This window comes from Lepidochelys kempii, chromosome 3 (genome assembly GCF_965140265.1).
Source record: "Lepidochelys kempii isolate rLepKem1 chromosome 3, rLepKem1.hap2, whole genome shotgun sequence".
NCBI classification, from domain to species: domain Eukaryota; kingdom Metazoa; phylum Chordata; order Testudines; family Cheloniidae; genus Lepidochelys; species Lepidochelys kempii.
The window spans coordinates 129,502,985-129,516,710 of NC_133258.1; the positions used below are offsets into that span (position 1 = coordinate 129,502,985).

The 13,726-nt window shown below is 42.0% G+C and overlaps 2 protein-coding genes across 2 annotated transcripts in view; one reads left to right on the forward strand and one right to left on the reverse strand.

Moving 5' to 3' along the window:
• Positions 1-4,749: 4,749 nt before the first annotated feature.
• PSMB1 (proteasome 20S subunit beta 1) lies at positions 4,750-10,971 on the reverse strand. Its single transcript, XM_073338008.1, has 6 exons — positions 10,797-10,971; positions 8,944-9,051; positions 7,617-7,698; positions 6,935-7,064; positions 5,757-5,863; positions 4,750-5,041 (listed from the first exon to the last, which is right to left on the reverse strand). The coding sequence occupies exons 1-6, from the start codon at positions 10,895-10,897 to the stop codon at positions 4,856-4,858; spliced, it is 714 nt and encodes a 237-aa protein (XP_073194109.1). The 5' UTR covers positions 10,898-10,971; the 3' UTR covers positions 4,750-4,855.
• Positions 10,972-11,077: 106 nt separating this feature from the next.
• TBP (TATA-box binding protein) overlaps positions 11,078-13,726 on the forward strand; it is a 30,055-nt gene continuing 27,406 nt past the window's right edge. The window contains exon 1 of the mRNA XM_073338005.1: positions 11,078-11,250. The gene's annotated coding sequence lies outside the window, so the exon portion shown is untranslated. The remainder of the gene's footprint in view (positions 11,251-13,726) is intronic.

A 13,726-nucleotide genomic window follows, 5' to 3' on the forward strand; every position in this document is an offset into this window, starting at 1 on the left:
TCAAAGGTTTTCTCGTGCTTCGTTTCAAAATGTTGTTGAACACTTGATGTGCGACAAACAACACTCTCACAACAGAAAGCACAAAGAGCACGGTTCTTCTTTTGAATAAATCCAAATGCCTGTCCAAAAAGGCTGAAATGAATGGACATCTAACTTTGCTTTCTTAGGAGCTGACATTTTGTCAAATGTACCCCTCAACTCAGTGGGGGAAAAAAATCGCTACAGACAGCATGCATGTCAAACGCTGTGCGCTGTTCCATGGGGCGTGGTATAAGCAGCAAATCAGGACTTAAAAACATCCCAGTGGCGCTGGAACAATTTTTAAGGTGGGGGTGCTGAGTTGCACCCCTATCTGAACCCCTCACTGCCTCAGGCTGGGGCCAGTGGGCCAAAGCTAGGGGCAGGTGCAGAGCACCAGGCCAAGGCCAGGAGCAGAGCCCTGTGCCAGTGGCCAGTACCCCAGGCCAGCAGCGGGCTGAGCAGGGCCAACGGCCAGGACTCCGGCTGGCAAGGGGCTGGCAGATGGAACCCCAGACCGGCAGCAGCGTGCCACTGAAAATTGGCTCACGCGCTACCTTTGGTACCCGTGCCATAGGTAGCTGACCCCTGCACTAGACTTAACTATATAGCATGGCCGTGTAACAATTGTGGCTGTGGGACAAGTCTAACATTCAGACTGTGACTTGAGGAGGCTGATAATGGAAATGGGTAAAATGAGTTTCAACGAACAGGAGTGAGTCAACATCCAGAGCGGTAGACTGGGAGAACCAAGGTGTTTTTCTCTGTAAGGGCAGAGATGTGCTGGCACTGTGTATATTGGACAGAGCACAGCAGTGGGAGGAAATGAGAAGGGCTAGAGAGGGCAGGAAGCAGAGAAGTGTCATTGCTTTAGTGTTATTACTTTGGGTGGGTGTCTACCGTTCATGGAACAGTCACAGCAGTGATATGAAGGCTGAGAAGAAACAAACTAATTAAAACTTAAATACTCAAGGCACTCACTTGAAAATCATTAATTTTGTATAAAAATGGCCATGTCAGAGAAAGGAAAGTCAGGCTCTAGCTTAATGGGATGTAGCTTTCTGTAGGAATGTGATATAGTACTCATGCGTTCTTTTTTTGCAGTCATTCACCTGTATTTGTCTGTCTAGTACTTCACAAAAAAGCCAAAAGAATTGTGGAACTGCTCCCTGCTGGGGTGATGTGACAATCTGATCCTAGTAGTGCTAGTCTCACTTCATGGGGGGGAAGAGTACAGCTAATAGTCAGTCCTGCTACATTTGGCAAGAAACCTCCATGTTTAATTTAGAGGCAAGACATATGCAAAAAAGTGAGACTGGTCTCCGCATATCTCCATAAAAGCACAGTCCATGGCCTGGAAAAGCTGGAAGAGGTGTTTGCAAAGGCACAAGTTTTCATATTAAGCTAGTCTGAAATTACTGCTTTGCTGACTCATATAATTCACATCTGCTATTGTTTACCTAAGACCTAGCAGCAGGTAAATGAAGAAACACATTTCTGCCTGAAATGAAATGCTTCAGGCCAAACTACTGCACTGAATGTGTTGATGTAAAGCATGTATGGATTGTGAAAGCATCTAAGAACATGCATAGTACACCAGGCTATATTTTGCCACTAAATATGCAACCTTCCACTGGAGGACAGAAGATTGAACTGCTCAGCCTTCAAACCAAATCATACAATTCCAGCAAAGGTTTTTGTCCCAGTAGTCCTTCCTAGGGGCTTTCACTTGCTTGAAAGTATTAGTGAGACCACATCTGTGTCTTGAACTGCTGATTCATGGAGGCAGGAATGCAACAATCCTTCCTGAACCTACATCTACACTTGGAGCTAGGGGTATGATTCCCAGCTCATTAAGAAACACGCTAGCACAGTGAACTAAAATTGGTGGTGTATCCACAGTAGCATGGACAGCAGCAAGAGGCAGCACGGGCTAACCACCCTGAGCATGTGCCCACAGGATCCAAGCAGGTCTGTACTTGGTGCAGCTAGCCTGGGCCACCATTGCCTGCGCTTATTGAGCTAGCGTATGCCTCTGCAAGGTGCAAATCACACCCCTAGCTCCAAATGCAGATGCAGTCTTCGTTTCAATCTCTATACTGGATTGACCACGGAAGAGAGGTTATAATATGAGACTCTCTGCTGTAAAAATTATTGCAATTTTAAATACTTTTCTGAAAAGACTGAAACTGGAGCATGAGCTCCCAAGTAGGTAAATGTTTACAACAAATTTTTTTTACATTGCACTAGCTTTCACAATACTACTCAAACACTCTCTATTTACTAAATGTTTGTAGTTAGTCCGAGGAACCAAGCATGGCACCTCCACTCATTTAACCCAGTAAGGTTTCATGAGGTGGAACACAATTTATATATTCAAACTTATTGAAAACAAGAACACTGACTCCTGCATACTGGAATATTGATGAGTTTGTCTAGTGCAGTGGTTCTAAACCTTTCCAGACTACTGTACCCGTTTTCAGGAGTCTGATTGTGAGGTGAAACTTGTGGGGATGCAAGACCAAACTACTTGCTTACAAAATCGGACATAAAAATACAAAGGTGGCACAGCACACTATTACTGAAAAACTGCTTCCGTTCTCATTTTGTCTGTATGAAATTTTAGTTTGTACTGACTTGGCTAGTGGTTTTTATGTGGCCTGTTGTAAAATGAGGCAAATATCTAGATGAGTTGATATACCCCCCCTTGGAAAACCTCTGCATACCCCTTGTTGAGAATTGCTCGTCTAGTGAAGCCACTTGACTGGAAAGACTAATGCTGATCAAACCTATATCTCACTTGTGTATTCTTTGAAAATACATTTGGAAACCAAAGTTGCAGCTAAAATGTTTTTTTAATTATAGCATGCAATAATAAATATTTATTATGGACCCCAGACCAACATCCATAGAACTCAACTGACAAATTCCTATTAACTAAAATTAGCATTGGGTTGGGTTACCATAGGTGAGTTTGGAAATGAATAATCATTTTAAACATATATGGATGCTGATCTAGCTATAAAATGTTCTTAACCCTAACAAGGAGAACACTTCAATCTCTTTGGTCACTCGATTCACAGACCTAAAAGAAGCAATTCAACAAAAAAACTTCAAAAACAGACTCCAAGGAGAGACTGCTGAATTGGAATTAATTTGCAAACTGGATACAATTAACTTAGGCTTGAATAAAGACTGGGAGTGGATGTGTCATTACACAAAGTAAAACTATTTCTCCATGTTTATCTCCCCCCTCTTCCCCCCCACCCCGACGTTGTCAGATGCTGGAAATGGCCCACCTAGATTATCACTACAAAAGGTCGTCCCCCCTGTCCCCCTCCCGGCTGGTAATAGCTCACCTTACCTGATCACTCTGGTTACAGTGTGTATGGTAACACCCATTGTTTCATGTTCTCTGTGTATATAAATCTCCCCACTGTATTTTCCACTGTATGCATCCGATGACGTGAGCTGTAGCTCACGAAAGCTTATGTTCAAATAAATTTGTTAGTCTCTAAGGTGCCACAAGTACTCCTTTTCTTTTTTTTAAGTGAGAAGATGGTAATTCTTTATTTATGCTTTCTAGTTTATATAGAAATATTCTAAATTATACCAATCACGTAGTAAATTAACAATTTACTTTAAAGCACTACTAAAATATCTGATTTTGTGACTAGAGACACAAACCTTGAAAAATCCACTCACTCCTGAAAAGTAGGATTCTTTCCCAGGCTAGTGCCATCAACATCTTTAGAATCTAGTTTTTGTTTCCATTTCCAGGCCCTAGCAGCTGTGAAGAGAACCTTCCAAACATGGACTTATTGTAAAACAATACAGTGCCATCTTCCAAATTCTGCAGACAGTTGAAGTGCCTCTACTGATGCTCAGAGTTTCCCAAGCTGCTGCAGAGTGAACACTAAACAGCTCCCCTGATGCTATTCAGCAGGTAACTCAGTTGCTCCTTGGGAAAGCTCTGAGCAGCAGTAGGTGGCAAATGGAGCTACTTATGAGATAGAGTTTAGGACATATGTATGGTTGTAGAGACATTCCCAACACAGCAGCCACATGATATTGTGGTGGTCACTGGTGGGCTTCACATTTGAATACTAACTAGTTGGCAACAGATGTGAAAGATGAGCCCCTGAGCAGGGTTCAAGGAAAACACTGTTAGGAATCCCTGCACCCTTCTGTTTCCAAGGGGAACTGGCTTCTCACTCAAAACTGGCTTCTGGTTAACAGGTTTACTCCTCTAGCTATCAGGTAAGGTTTCTAAGCCCTATATGGTTGAGGATGAGCAGGAGAGATAAATTAGAAGAGTAGCACAGATTTTGGAGAAAGAGCAAGTTATATGGGCTACAAAGAAGGGGAACACTGAAACCAATCCAACAAAGAATGTCATGATAGAACAGAGGAGGAAGAAAGTGGATTGATTTTTTTTTCCTTCATCCTGAGTAGTACGCTTACTACTCTTACACACAACTGCAAAGTTAGCTCACAAAGAGTAAAACTGGCAGCTGTAAACTGAAGGGTAATTCAATCTATTATGTGCTGTCAGTCACACTCTGGTTGATCTACTATGCAGCATTCTTTCTGGTTTTCCCATTTATCAAAACAAACCCATATCCCAACCAGTGAATAAATGGGTTGCCCCAATTTAATCAGGAAACACCATCACTTTTCAAACTCCATCAGTAATGTCTGAAGATAGCAAACGTTCAACATTTTGATAACTTTTGTTAAATTCTTTTAATAAGACAAATATCACCACATAACAAGTAAATCAGACTGGTTACAAATTAGATTACATAATGCAGATTTAAGTGACAAGTATTCTGAATTAGTCTTTCCGTAATTGAAGTGTCTCCTCCTTAATACCATCTTTTGTGACAATGGAGATCTTAAGTGCATCTCCAGTGTATACATCTCTCTCAGCTGCAGAAATAAAGACATCTTTAACTAGTTGCATAGCCTTTTCCAGGGACAAAGGTACGTGCTCCACATTTTGCATATTCTTGAAGCCAACCTAGGAAAGAAAGTGACACGATTACGTTTTGTTTCACAGGTTTTTAAAAATTCAAGTAAAAAGAAACTAAAATTAGTTTAGTCAGACATCAGAATTGCTAGGCTTAAGTGTGAACAGAAATTCTAAAACATAGATCAATCTCTTCTGAACACCAAACACTTGCAAAGGGATTTGGTTCAACAATTTAAACTGATGTAAGACTGCTCAAAAGCTGGTGCATAAAGGGAGGTGTGCTAGTAATTCTATTATACCTACTGAGTAGAGAGAGCAGGAAATTGGGCTCCGGATAAGGCAAGTATGGTTTTTCTCCTCTTCAATATATATAGAGTAGTTTTATTAAAAACCACAATGAACATTCAAACTGAACCAGTTCATACAGAGGCTTCCCATTCTAGCATTGCTTGAGAGCTACCACACTCAGCATTATGCCAGATCATCCCATAGAGCACAATCCGTTTACACATTGCTTTGCAGTACTCTAAGAACATTAAGAATTTGCACAAGTGTGAACATTCAAGTTTCTAAAGATTGTCCAAGACTTTCACTCACGTTTGCCCTTAACAGAATGGTGCAGGGAAAGAACCACCATTCCACAGCCTAACTATGTTACAGCCCTATTACACATGAGCCATGGTAAAATTGTTCGGAAAGAATGAGACACATAAGGTTACCAAGATGTAAAATATTTTTGACACAAAAATCAAGACTACTTTACCTGGTTGTCAAGTAGGGGCTGTAGCATGGCACTTGCTGAACCACCAGCTTTGAAGGCATCTCTCTGGTATGAACCTACTGGGTCAAAGCTGTACACTGCTCCCTTCCCTTGAAAAGAAAAATGTATATTAAATCTACATGCCAGAAAACTATTTTCTTAATGATATACAAGACCTACTTCAAAAACACTACATATACTAGTTTCCAAGCCATCCTGAGACAAGATTAATAACTTGACCTCTAAAGAAAAGGTGACTGGAGGTTTGAGGATAAAGACCAGCTCTGATTCTTGGTCAAAGCCATAGAATAGAGGATCCTAATGGTATTCTAGCTGGAGCTCAACTAAATAATTGGAAAAGCTTAAAAGCCAGAGATAAGAACATGCTTCTGAGGTGCTAAAAGTGATAGTTACTTTCCAAGTTTTATTGACCTACAGCTTTTATATAATCCATATCTCCAAAAGTTTTGATTTGAAAACAGTATATTTGTTAATTTCACAGGCCATTCAGAAAAGGAATATGCTGCTGGAACAGCCCTGCCTACCAATAAAAATAAAGGATCTGAAGGTAAAGTTAGCATTAAGATGGGAGTTAGTAAAACATTTCATCTTTAAACTAGATGTATATGCTTGACCCCCAATACAGGCAAAGTCCTGTGAACAGAACACTGGCAACCCATGCCACTGGCATTCCAGTGTTCTGTATGGTTTCTTTTCCAAACAGCTTGAAAGACAAGCAGTGTATTCCAATCCACCTTTAAAAAATTAAAACATGAAAAGATAGAAAGGTAGTGTTTTTAGCAAAGATGTTATTTCAGCTGTAAGTCATTTGAAAAAATAGGATTTAGCCATCTTTAGATTTTGGAGTTCATACAGACTCTTTAGAGACTGACAGTAGTAATATATCGAGATGTTGGTGAAAACTATAAGATTGGTCATATAAACTATGCATTAGTTTACCTACTTAAAGGGATTGTAATACTTACCACCAAAGCTATTATAAAGTGCTTTGAGAGCCTCAAACAAATGTAAGTGAAGAGCAACATTTCACGTAAGAGAAGCAAGCATACAAGCTTCTTCAAACTGCACCACCAGTCTGCTTCTGCTGAAATGATTGCCCTTCACCTGTAGAAATCAGCCACCGCTTCCTTTGCTCTCCACAAGAAAGTCTAAGTCTTTACCTTCTTCATCAAGCCCACCAATGATGTTGTAAACGTAGTAAGGAAAGAAGCGTCGAGAATACAGGATTGTCGACAGCATTGCTGCAATAGCCCCAGTAGTCATGATCTTGTTATTGGAATGCTTGTACATCTGTGGTGCAGCACACACAAAGGTGGGGTAAACAGTAATATTAGAATAGTAAGTGGACATAACCACTATTTTTATAACAAGTAAATTTCAAACTACATCTCACCAAGAAGAAGAGTGCATAGCAGGAGTATAATTCAAATACATTTAATGATATGAAAATTCAATTAGTAATCTAAAAAATTATCATGATTAAATGTTGGTGTACACATTGGGTTTCTTAAAGTAGTTTAAGCGCAAAATTTAGGTTTCATACAGAAGCTTTCATAAAACCACTGATATTACTCTTCACAATTTGTGTTCTAATTGCCTTTGCATTTTACTCAGTAAATCCATGTAAGTACACTTTCACTTTCTAGTTCTTTCACTAGCAGTGCTACAATGTTTGGGGTATAAATATTTCAGGGGAATGTTTGAAACAAAACAGCCAACTTTACTTTGTTACATTTTTATTTCAGCTTCTTCACCTGATCTAATTATTGCTCACTTCTCTAATATTTTAATAAGGTTTTTATTACTTTCATTTATACATAAAAATATCAAACATCTAGCTACCTTTAGTCTTGCTTCGATAATTTTAGTCAGTGTAAGGCAGTCTCCATGAAAACCACTGCATCCAATGACTGTTTGATCTGTTCTGTAAAATGCAAAATTTGATATTTCAGTAAGCACTAAAAACATGAACCATCAACTCCACCAGTTTCTTACATTGATGAGCAACACTAGGAAAGTACTGAACATATTCTTAGCATTTTTTAATGCAATGCATCAGCTGGTAACAATGATCAGCTAATTCTCTATAGACTATTAGGAAGGAATTTGCAAATCAATATGGCTCTGTATACCAGTTTGGGAACCACTTATCTAGTGGTTAAGTGCAAGACTGTGAGAAAGGAGAAACAGATTCTATTCCCAGTCCTGTCAGCTAAATTTTGTAATACCACAGGTATGTGATTTAACCTCTGTGCCTCAAACTGCCAATCGAAGATTGGAACAACAGCATTTACATACCTTATAGGGCTATTGAGAGGCTATTTACATACCTTAAAGGGCTATTTAATTAACATTTTATAAAGTGTGATCAGAGTGAAGGAGCTATAGAAATGCAAATCATCAAAATATTAAACTTTTATTTAAAAATTAATGAGGGTCGATAGTCATTTCAAGCTTAACTATTTACAAACTGTGCCATCTAAAAATTGACAATATATTTTATATAAAGCTGTTAAATTTGTTATTAACTTTAACAGCCTAAAGTGACAGTTTTTTCTCTTACTATAAGGCTACATCAATGATAGGCAGCCACCACATTTCAGCAGACTGAAATGGTACCAAGATAACTCACCACTGGGCATTACCAAGAAGTTGCTGATATGTTAAGGAGTTAGCTGGGAGAAACTTGAACTCACGTGAACAGTCAAAGACAACAGAGGGTTTGCATCTGTAGCTGGTGGCAGTTGGGAGTGTGAGTGAGGCATTTGCCACATTTAAAAGCATGTAATGATAAACTTTTTAAAAGGGACACTATCCACGTGCACTGAAGGAAGTATAGGAGAAACATGAAAGAAGATTGAAAAAGGAATTGCTGACAGGTTCACTGCTGATCTCTGCTAGGGAGCTACTGGAAGTGCCACATGATCTACTGTAATAATGGACTACTGATGTACCTACTGGGTGTCAGGAACAGGCAAAGCTATTCACAACAGCAACTCTAACACACAAACTAAGAAACTTGATCTCATTTATAGCATCACAAGAGAGCCCAAATTAAACCCTTACAAATTTGTTTCCTGTCTTACTGGAATATTTTTTCTGGGACAGCAAATTAAAATGCTGGTCATTCAATCTCCCCAAGATGCCATACTACAAGATTAAAACTTACAGTTTATAGCATTTTGGACTGTTCCGGCTGTGAATTGCATAACCTTCACTCAGTCGCGTGTCTGAGGCAACAATAGAAAAGTCTTCTCCAGCAATTGCCAGCACCGTCCTTAAAGAAAACAAAGACTAATGTATAATCATGATTTCTAACAAACACTCACTTAGGTGATAGGGAAATATAACTACTGCATGGTTCTCAAACTGATCTGAGAAGCTCTGTCACAATGATGGAGCTTTTTAGTTTTTAAGCAGTTATGCTTCCTGCTAGATGTCATACTGTCCAGTACTCAAGATTTCCAGAAGGGTTTTAAAAAAAAAATTCATACATTCACCATAAGTGGCTGCTTCATGTCTATAAATTTGATTGTGACTGAATTTACACAGATAACACCCACTGCCACCCAAAGTATATAGACAACATGAAGAAGAGCAATACACAGGTAGGATGGTAAAAACTTTGTGACCTGTGCAAAGGGGCTGAGGATGAGTGGAGAATCAGTCCTCATAAAGGTAAAGTCTTACACAAAGGAAGTGAAAACTGCTCAGACACATATGATGGGAAGATACAACTAAGCACCAATACCTTCACATTTGAGAGTTTCATTTTCATCTTATCTTAATACTATCCTAGTTTTTTCAAATAACCAACTGCAATAGTTGCCACAAGTAAGTTACAGAATCAGAAGACTGGGATAGGTGGTGGGACACCCAACGATCTCTTTTTAGAAGTGGTCCAACATTATGAAAAATTCTGTGAACCAACAAACTAGTGTATCTGTGTGCCCAGATCCCACAGTCACCTCAGAAAAGTGTATTAATAAAATGTCTAATCCACTGGTAACAGTTATCCCCAGGTAGCTTTCAACACAGCAGTTACAACTTTTATAGGACGATGTTGCCATTGGGCTTTCTGAACAATTAAAGGTGGTTTACCTTACGAATATTGAGGATAACAGAGTCTAAGATGCATACGTTCTAGAAAGAAAGTGATAAAAATCTGCCAGGATAATTTGCCATTACAGTTTCAGAGAAGGGGATGAGATCACAAACACAAGCCAGGAGATCACTACACCTTGCTTTAGATTTAAATTAGACCCTTTTGTTGGATGCTCCCTTCTAAGCGTAATGGTGCTCCTAAAAGCTGGACGCAACACAGGGATTCTTCATCAGACTAAAACCTGCCTTTCAACGTCCCTCTGCCTTGAAAGCTGCTGCAAGGCCCAGCTTCAATATAGAAAAGCAGTTTCCAAACCTCCTTTCCTCCAGTCTTTCAAACAACATTCAGCTGCACAGACGGCATTCATACGCCCTAGCATTGTGTGCGGCACCTAGAGATCGGGGCAGGTGCTCAACTACTAGTGAAAACAGTAAACTACTCGCTGCCACTGAGACATTACAGCCACGGGTCCTCTTTACATGAGGGTCTTTTCATCACGTTGTTCACCTCCCTTCTCTGCAGGCAAATGGGGGTCCCTCCAGTGTAGAGGAGCAAGAGGTGAGGCAAAACCCCACACTGAGCAGCTCGGAGCGGGGAAGCTGCTGCGGGGCTCCGAAGGCACCAGGGTTTCTGTGAATTCCCCTTCGGGGTGGTTCGCGGCCAGGCTACGGGCGGGCAGCGGGAGCCGTGGCTGTGACCCGGGCGTGGCCTCCGCGCCCTGGTCCCCGAGCCCGGCGCCGCGCTCGCCGGCTTGGGGGGTGGGGTGGGGGGGGACATAGCGGGGGGCGCCGGCCGGGCTCGGGGATCTACCGATAACAGAAAGTGAAAGCGCCGGGCCCCGCAGCGCCACGAGCGCCCGGGGGGGGCGACGAGATCGCGGGGCTGCGGGTCCCAGCGGCGAGGGCCCGGCTCTTTACCCTCCGTTGAAGGTGTAGGGGGAGAACCGGTGCTGCACGGGGGCGCCGAGCTGATGCCCCATCCCGGGCCTGGGCTCCGCGTAGCCCGCTGTCGACAACATCCTGTCGCGGGTTGGGAGCCGGTGCGCGGCTGCTGTCTCACGGCAAAATGGCGGCGCCGGAAGCGGAACTCCTTCCCTTACCAGCGGCGTCCGCTCTAGGCTCACGCTGGCCTGATCTCCTCTGCTCCGGGTTCTCCCAGCGCCGGCAGCGCCGCCTGCAGGCGGGAGGAGTGAACGCCGCGCGCCTGCCTGCAAGGTTCGGCCTCAGCAATGAATGCTCCCCAGTCGGGGCGAGGCGGGGGCGTCCACAGAGGGCGCGCTGCCTGCACCGACCCAGGGGTCTCCTCACACTCACCAGAGGCCGAAAGAAGATGAACTGGCACAACTTGAAGAGCGGCTGCAGGGACATTCAGGTCAGCCAGCCCCAGCGCTGCTCTCTAAGGCTCTCGCCCTTTCACTGGGCTGGGTTGGTTGGGGGAGAGTTTGTCTGGGCAACAGCCCCTCAGTCAGGTGGCATGCTGAAGTTAAAGGGTCCATGGCTGCTGAGAGTGAATGTTGGTCAGCTCTGGGACAGCTGAGGAGAACCCCCTGCTCCTCCCCGCCCCCACCCAAAAACACACCCCCAAACAAACCCACCCTTGTATTTGGGAAAGTAAAAGCTTTCAGGGTTATGATGTGGCTTCACACTGCTCATCCCGTGCTTTTAAGCAGGACAACTGCATGTAGGTGATATTGCTGCCTGTCTGTATATTTGATACAATCTCTTCTCAAAACCCTACCACACCCCAATGAAGTAAACAAGCATCTCATCAGTCACTCTCTCCCCCTGCACAGAGCACACAGCCACTAAAGTCACTAGAATCAAATTATCCTTTTCTTATTGGGTGCTATGATAGTGTTTGCCACTCTTTTAAAGGATTCAACAACAGCAGACAAATTTATTTTACGTATATTTCTAATTTGCCAATTGCCACCATGTCTGGATGCATTCTCCAAGGCCCCAGTCTTGCAAAAATTTACAAATGTGCTTAAGTGTAGGCTGTATGTAGTCTCGTTGACTTCAATAGGAGTACTCACCAGGCATAAAGTTATTAAATTAAGCATGTGCAAGCTTTATGTGTCTAATCTGATTTTCTCTCTTTATGGTATTGCCAGGACACTCTGCAATAGGTTACAGTGGTGTTAGTGATATGGAATAAATAAAAATTTTGATAGCAGCCTTGGTTTGATTTGGGCTGCGCCAAGATGATTAACAAAAGGTAATCTTTAACAGTTGCTTTCTGCATTACTGTGATAACAAAACCAAACTGCACTGACTGTTGGCTGACACCTCAATTAGAAAAGACAACATTGTTAGCTGTGTAGTTAGGTAAAACAACTTCAACATTTTTTGCAAGGAAGTTTAGTTGACTATCAGGCCTTGCTGGATAAATTTGGCATGGTGACCACTGTGGTGCACCCCAGCAAAATGGTAACAGAACACATTTCAAGACCAAATTGCTCCCGGTAGTGCACAGACTATCACAAGTCTATTTTGAGTAGACTTGTTCCAAACAAACCATCTCCTGTAGGGACACCATGGGGTGGAAAATATGGACAAAACTAATGTTGTTAAAAATAAATTTAATCTAATCTTGGACCACAAACACCAGAACACCCTAATCATAGTTGTGCAGCTATTGTATGACATCAGAGTTGAGGACTAAGTGCCCTAACTCTGCATTCCACTACCATAATTTGTTAGTCTCTAAGGTGTCACAAGTACTCCTTTTCTTTTTGCGGATACAGACTAACACGGCTGCTCTGTGAAACCTGTCATAATATATATATAGATTTCTTTTAAATTTAAACTGAACTCTGAATTTCCTGAGTTTGTAGTGCTTGCTCTTTGGATAATTACAACATCCTGATAATGTTTTTTACTCTTAATTTTTACTTCATTTATGTACTTTCAATCTTAATTTTATCTTTACTTAGCTTTTGTCTGGAGATTTATGAATTGGCATGTGTGAATAAGACTACTGAACATTAGTTTCTAGCTTTAATAACATAAAAATTACTCTATAAATCCATCATTATTTTCTCCCTTCCTCCTGAAATTTGTATTTGCTTGAAAAAAGACTAGGGAGTGTGTGGTGGGGAGGCAGAAAGTTAATGAAGCTAAAGGGGGATAAACATGGGATTATATATATATTTCAGAGGGTAAAGGCCTGTCTAGGTGGAGATGAAAGGCCAACTGGATAAAAGCCATCAGGAAGCATGGCTTTAGCTAGGTGCGATAAAGGATATCTAACCAAGGTTTTTAAGACAGTGACACTGAATCATGGCCAGTCTGTGGATTAGAGGAAAAGCAACCACCCAAAGCAGCATCAGTTGGATCAGTTTACACTCAGGGTGAAACCTGTATCTACATGATCCTTAAATTGAAAACAAAAATAATCTCGAGTGTTGAGTTTCCACCAGGGCCGGCTCCAGCTTTTTTGCCGCCCCAAGCGCCGAAGGAAACAAAAAACAAAAAAACCAAGCCTGGCTGAGCTGCTGCCGAAGAGGAAGAGAGGGACTGCAGGGCCCGCCGCCGAAGACCCGGATGTGCCGCCCCGATGACGGACGGAGTGCCACCCCTTTCTATTAGCTGCCACACGCACCTGCTTCCTTCGCTGGTGCCTGGAGCCGGCCCTGGTTTCCACAGTAAGGCACTGCTCCTGAAAATTGCTCAGCACATGCAGTAACTGGAGTCTGCCTGGAGCGCAGGTAATTTTGAAAAGGAGCATAAAAGTGAAATCTTCGGTAAGCTTAAACACAAAATGGAAGCTTACAAGAAGTGGAAACTCGGACAGATGACTAGGGAAGAGTATAAAAATATTGCTCGAGCGTGCAGGGGTGTAATCA

What these genes read in the sequence shown, in the direction of transcription:
- PSMB1 (XM_073338008.1), bottom strand. Translation starts at nt 10,897, where the DNA reads ATGTTGTCGACAGCGGGCTACGCGGAGCCCAGGCCCGGGATGGGGCAT. An exon ending in AGTCCAAAATGCTATAAACT is followed by an intron (nt 7,699 to 8,943) that starts GTAAGTTTTAAT and finishes TGCATTTTACAG; the next exon opens with AACAGATCAAACAGTCATTG. An exon ending in TTATCGAAGCAAGACTAAAG is followed by an intron (nt 7,065 to 7,616) that starts GTAGCTAGATGT and finishes GCTGCACCACAG; the next exon opens with ATGTACAAGCATTCCAATAA.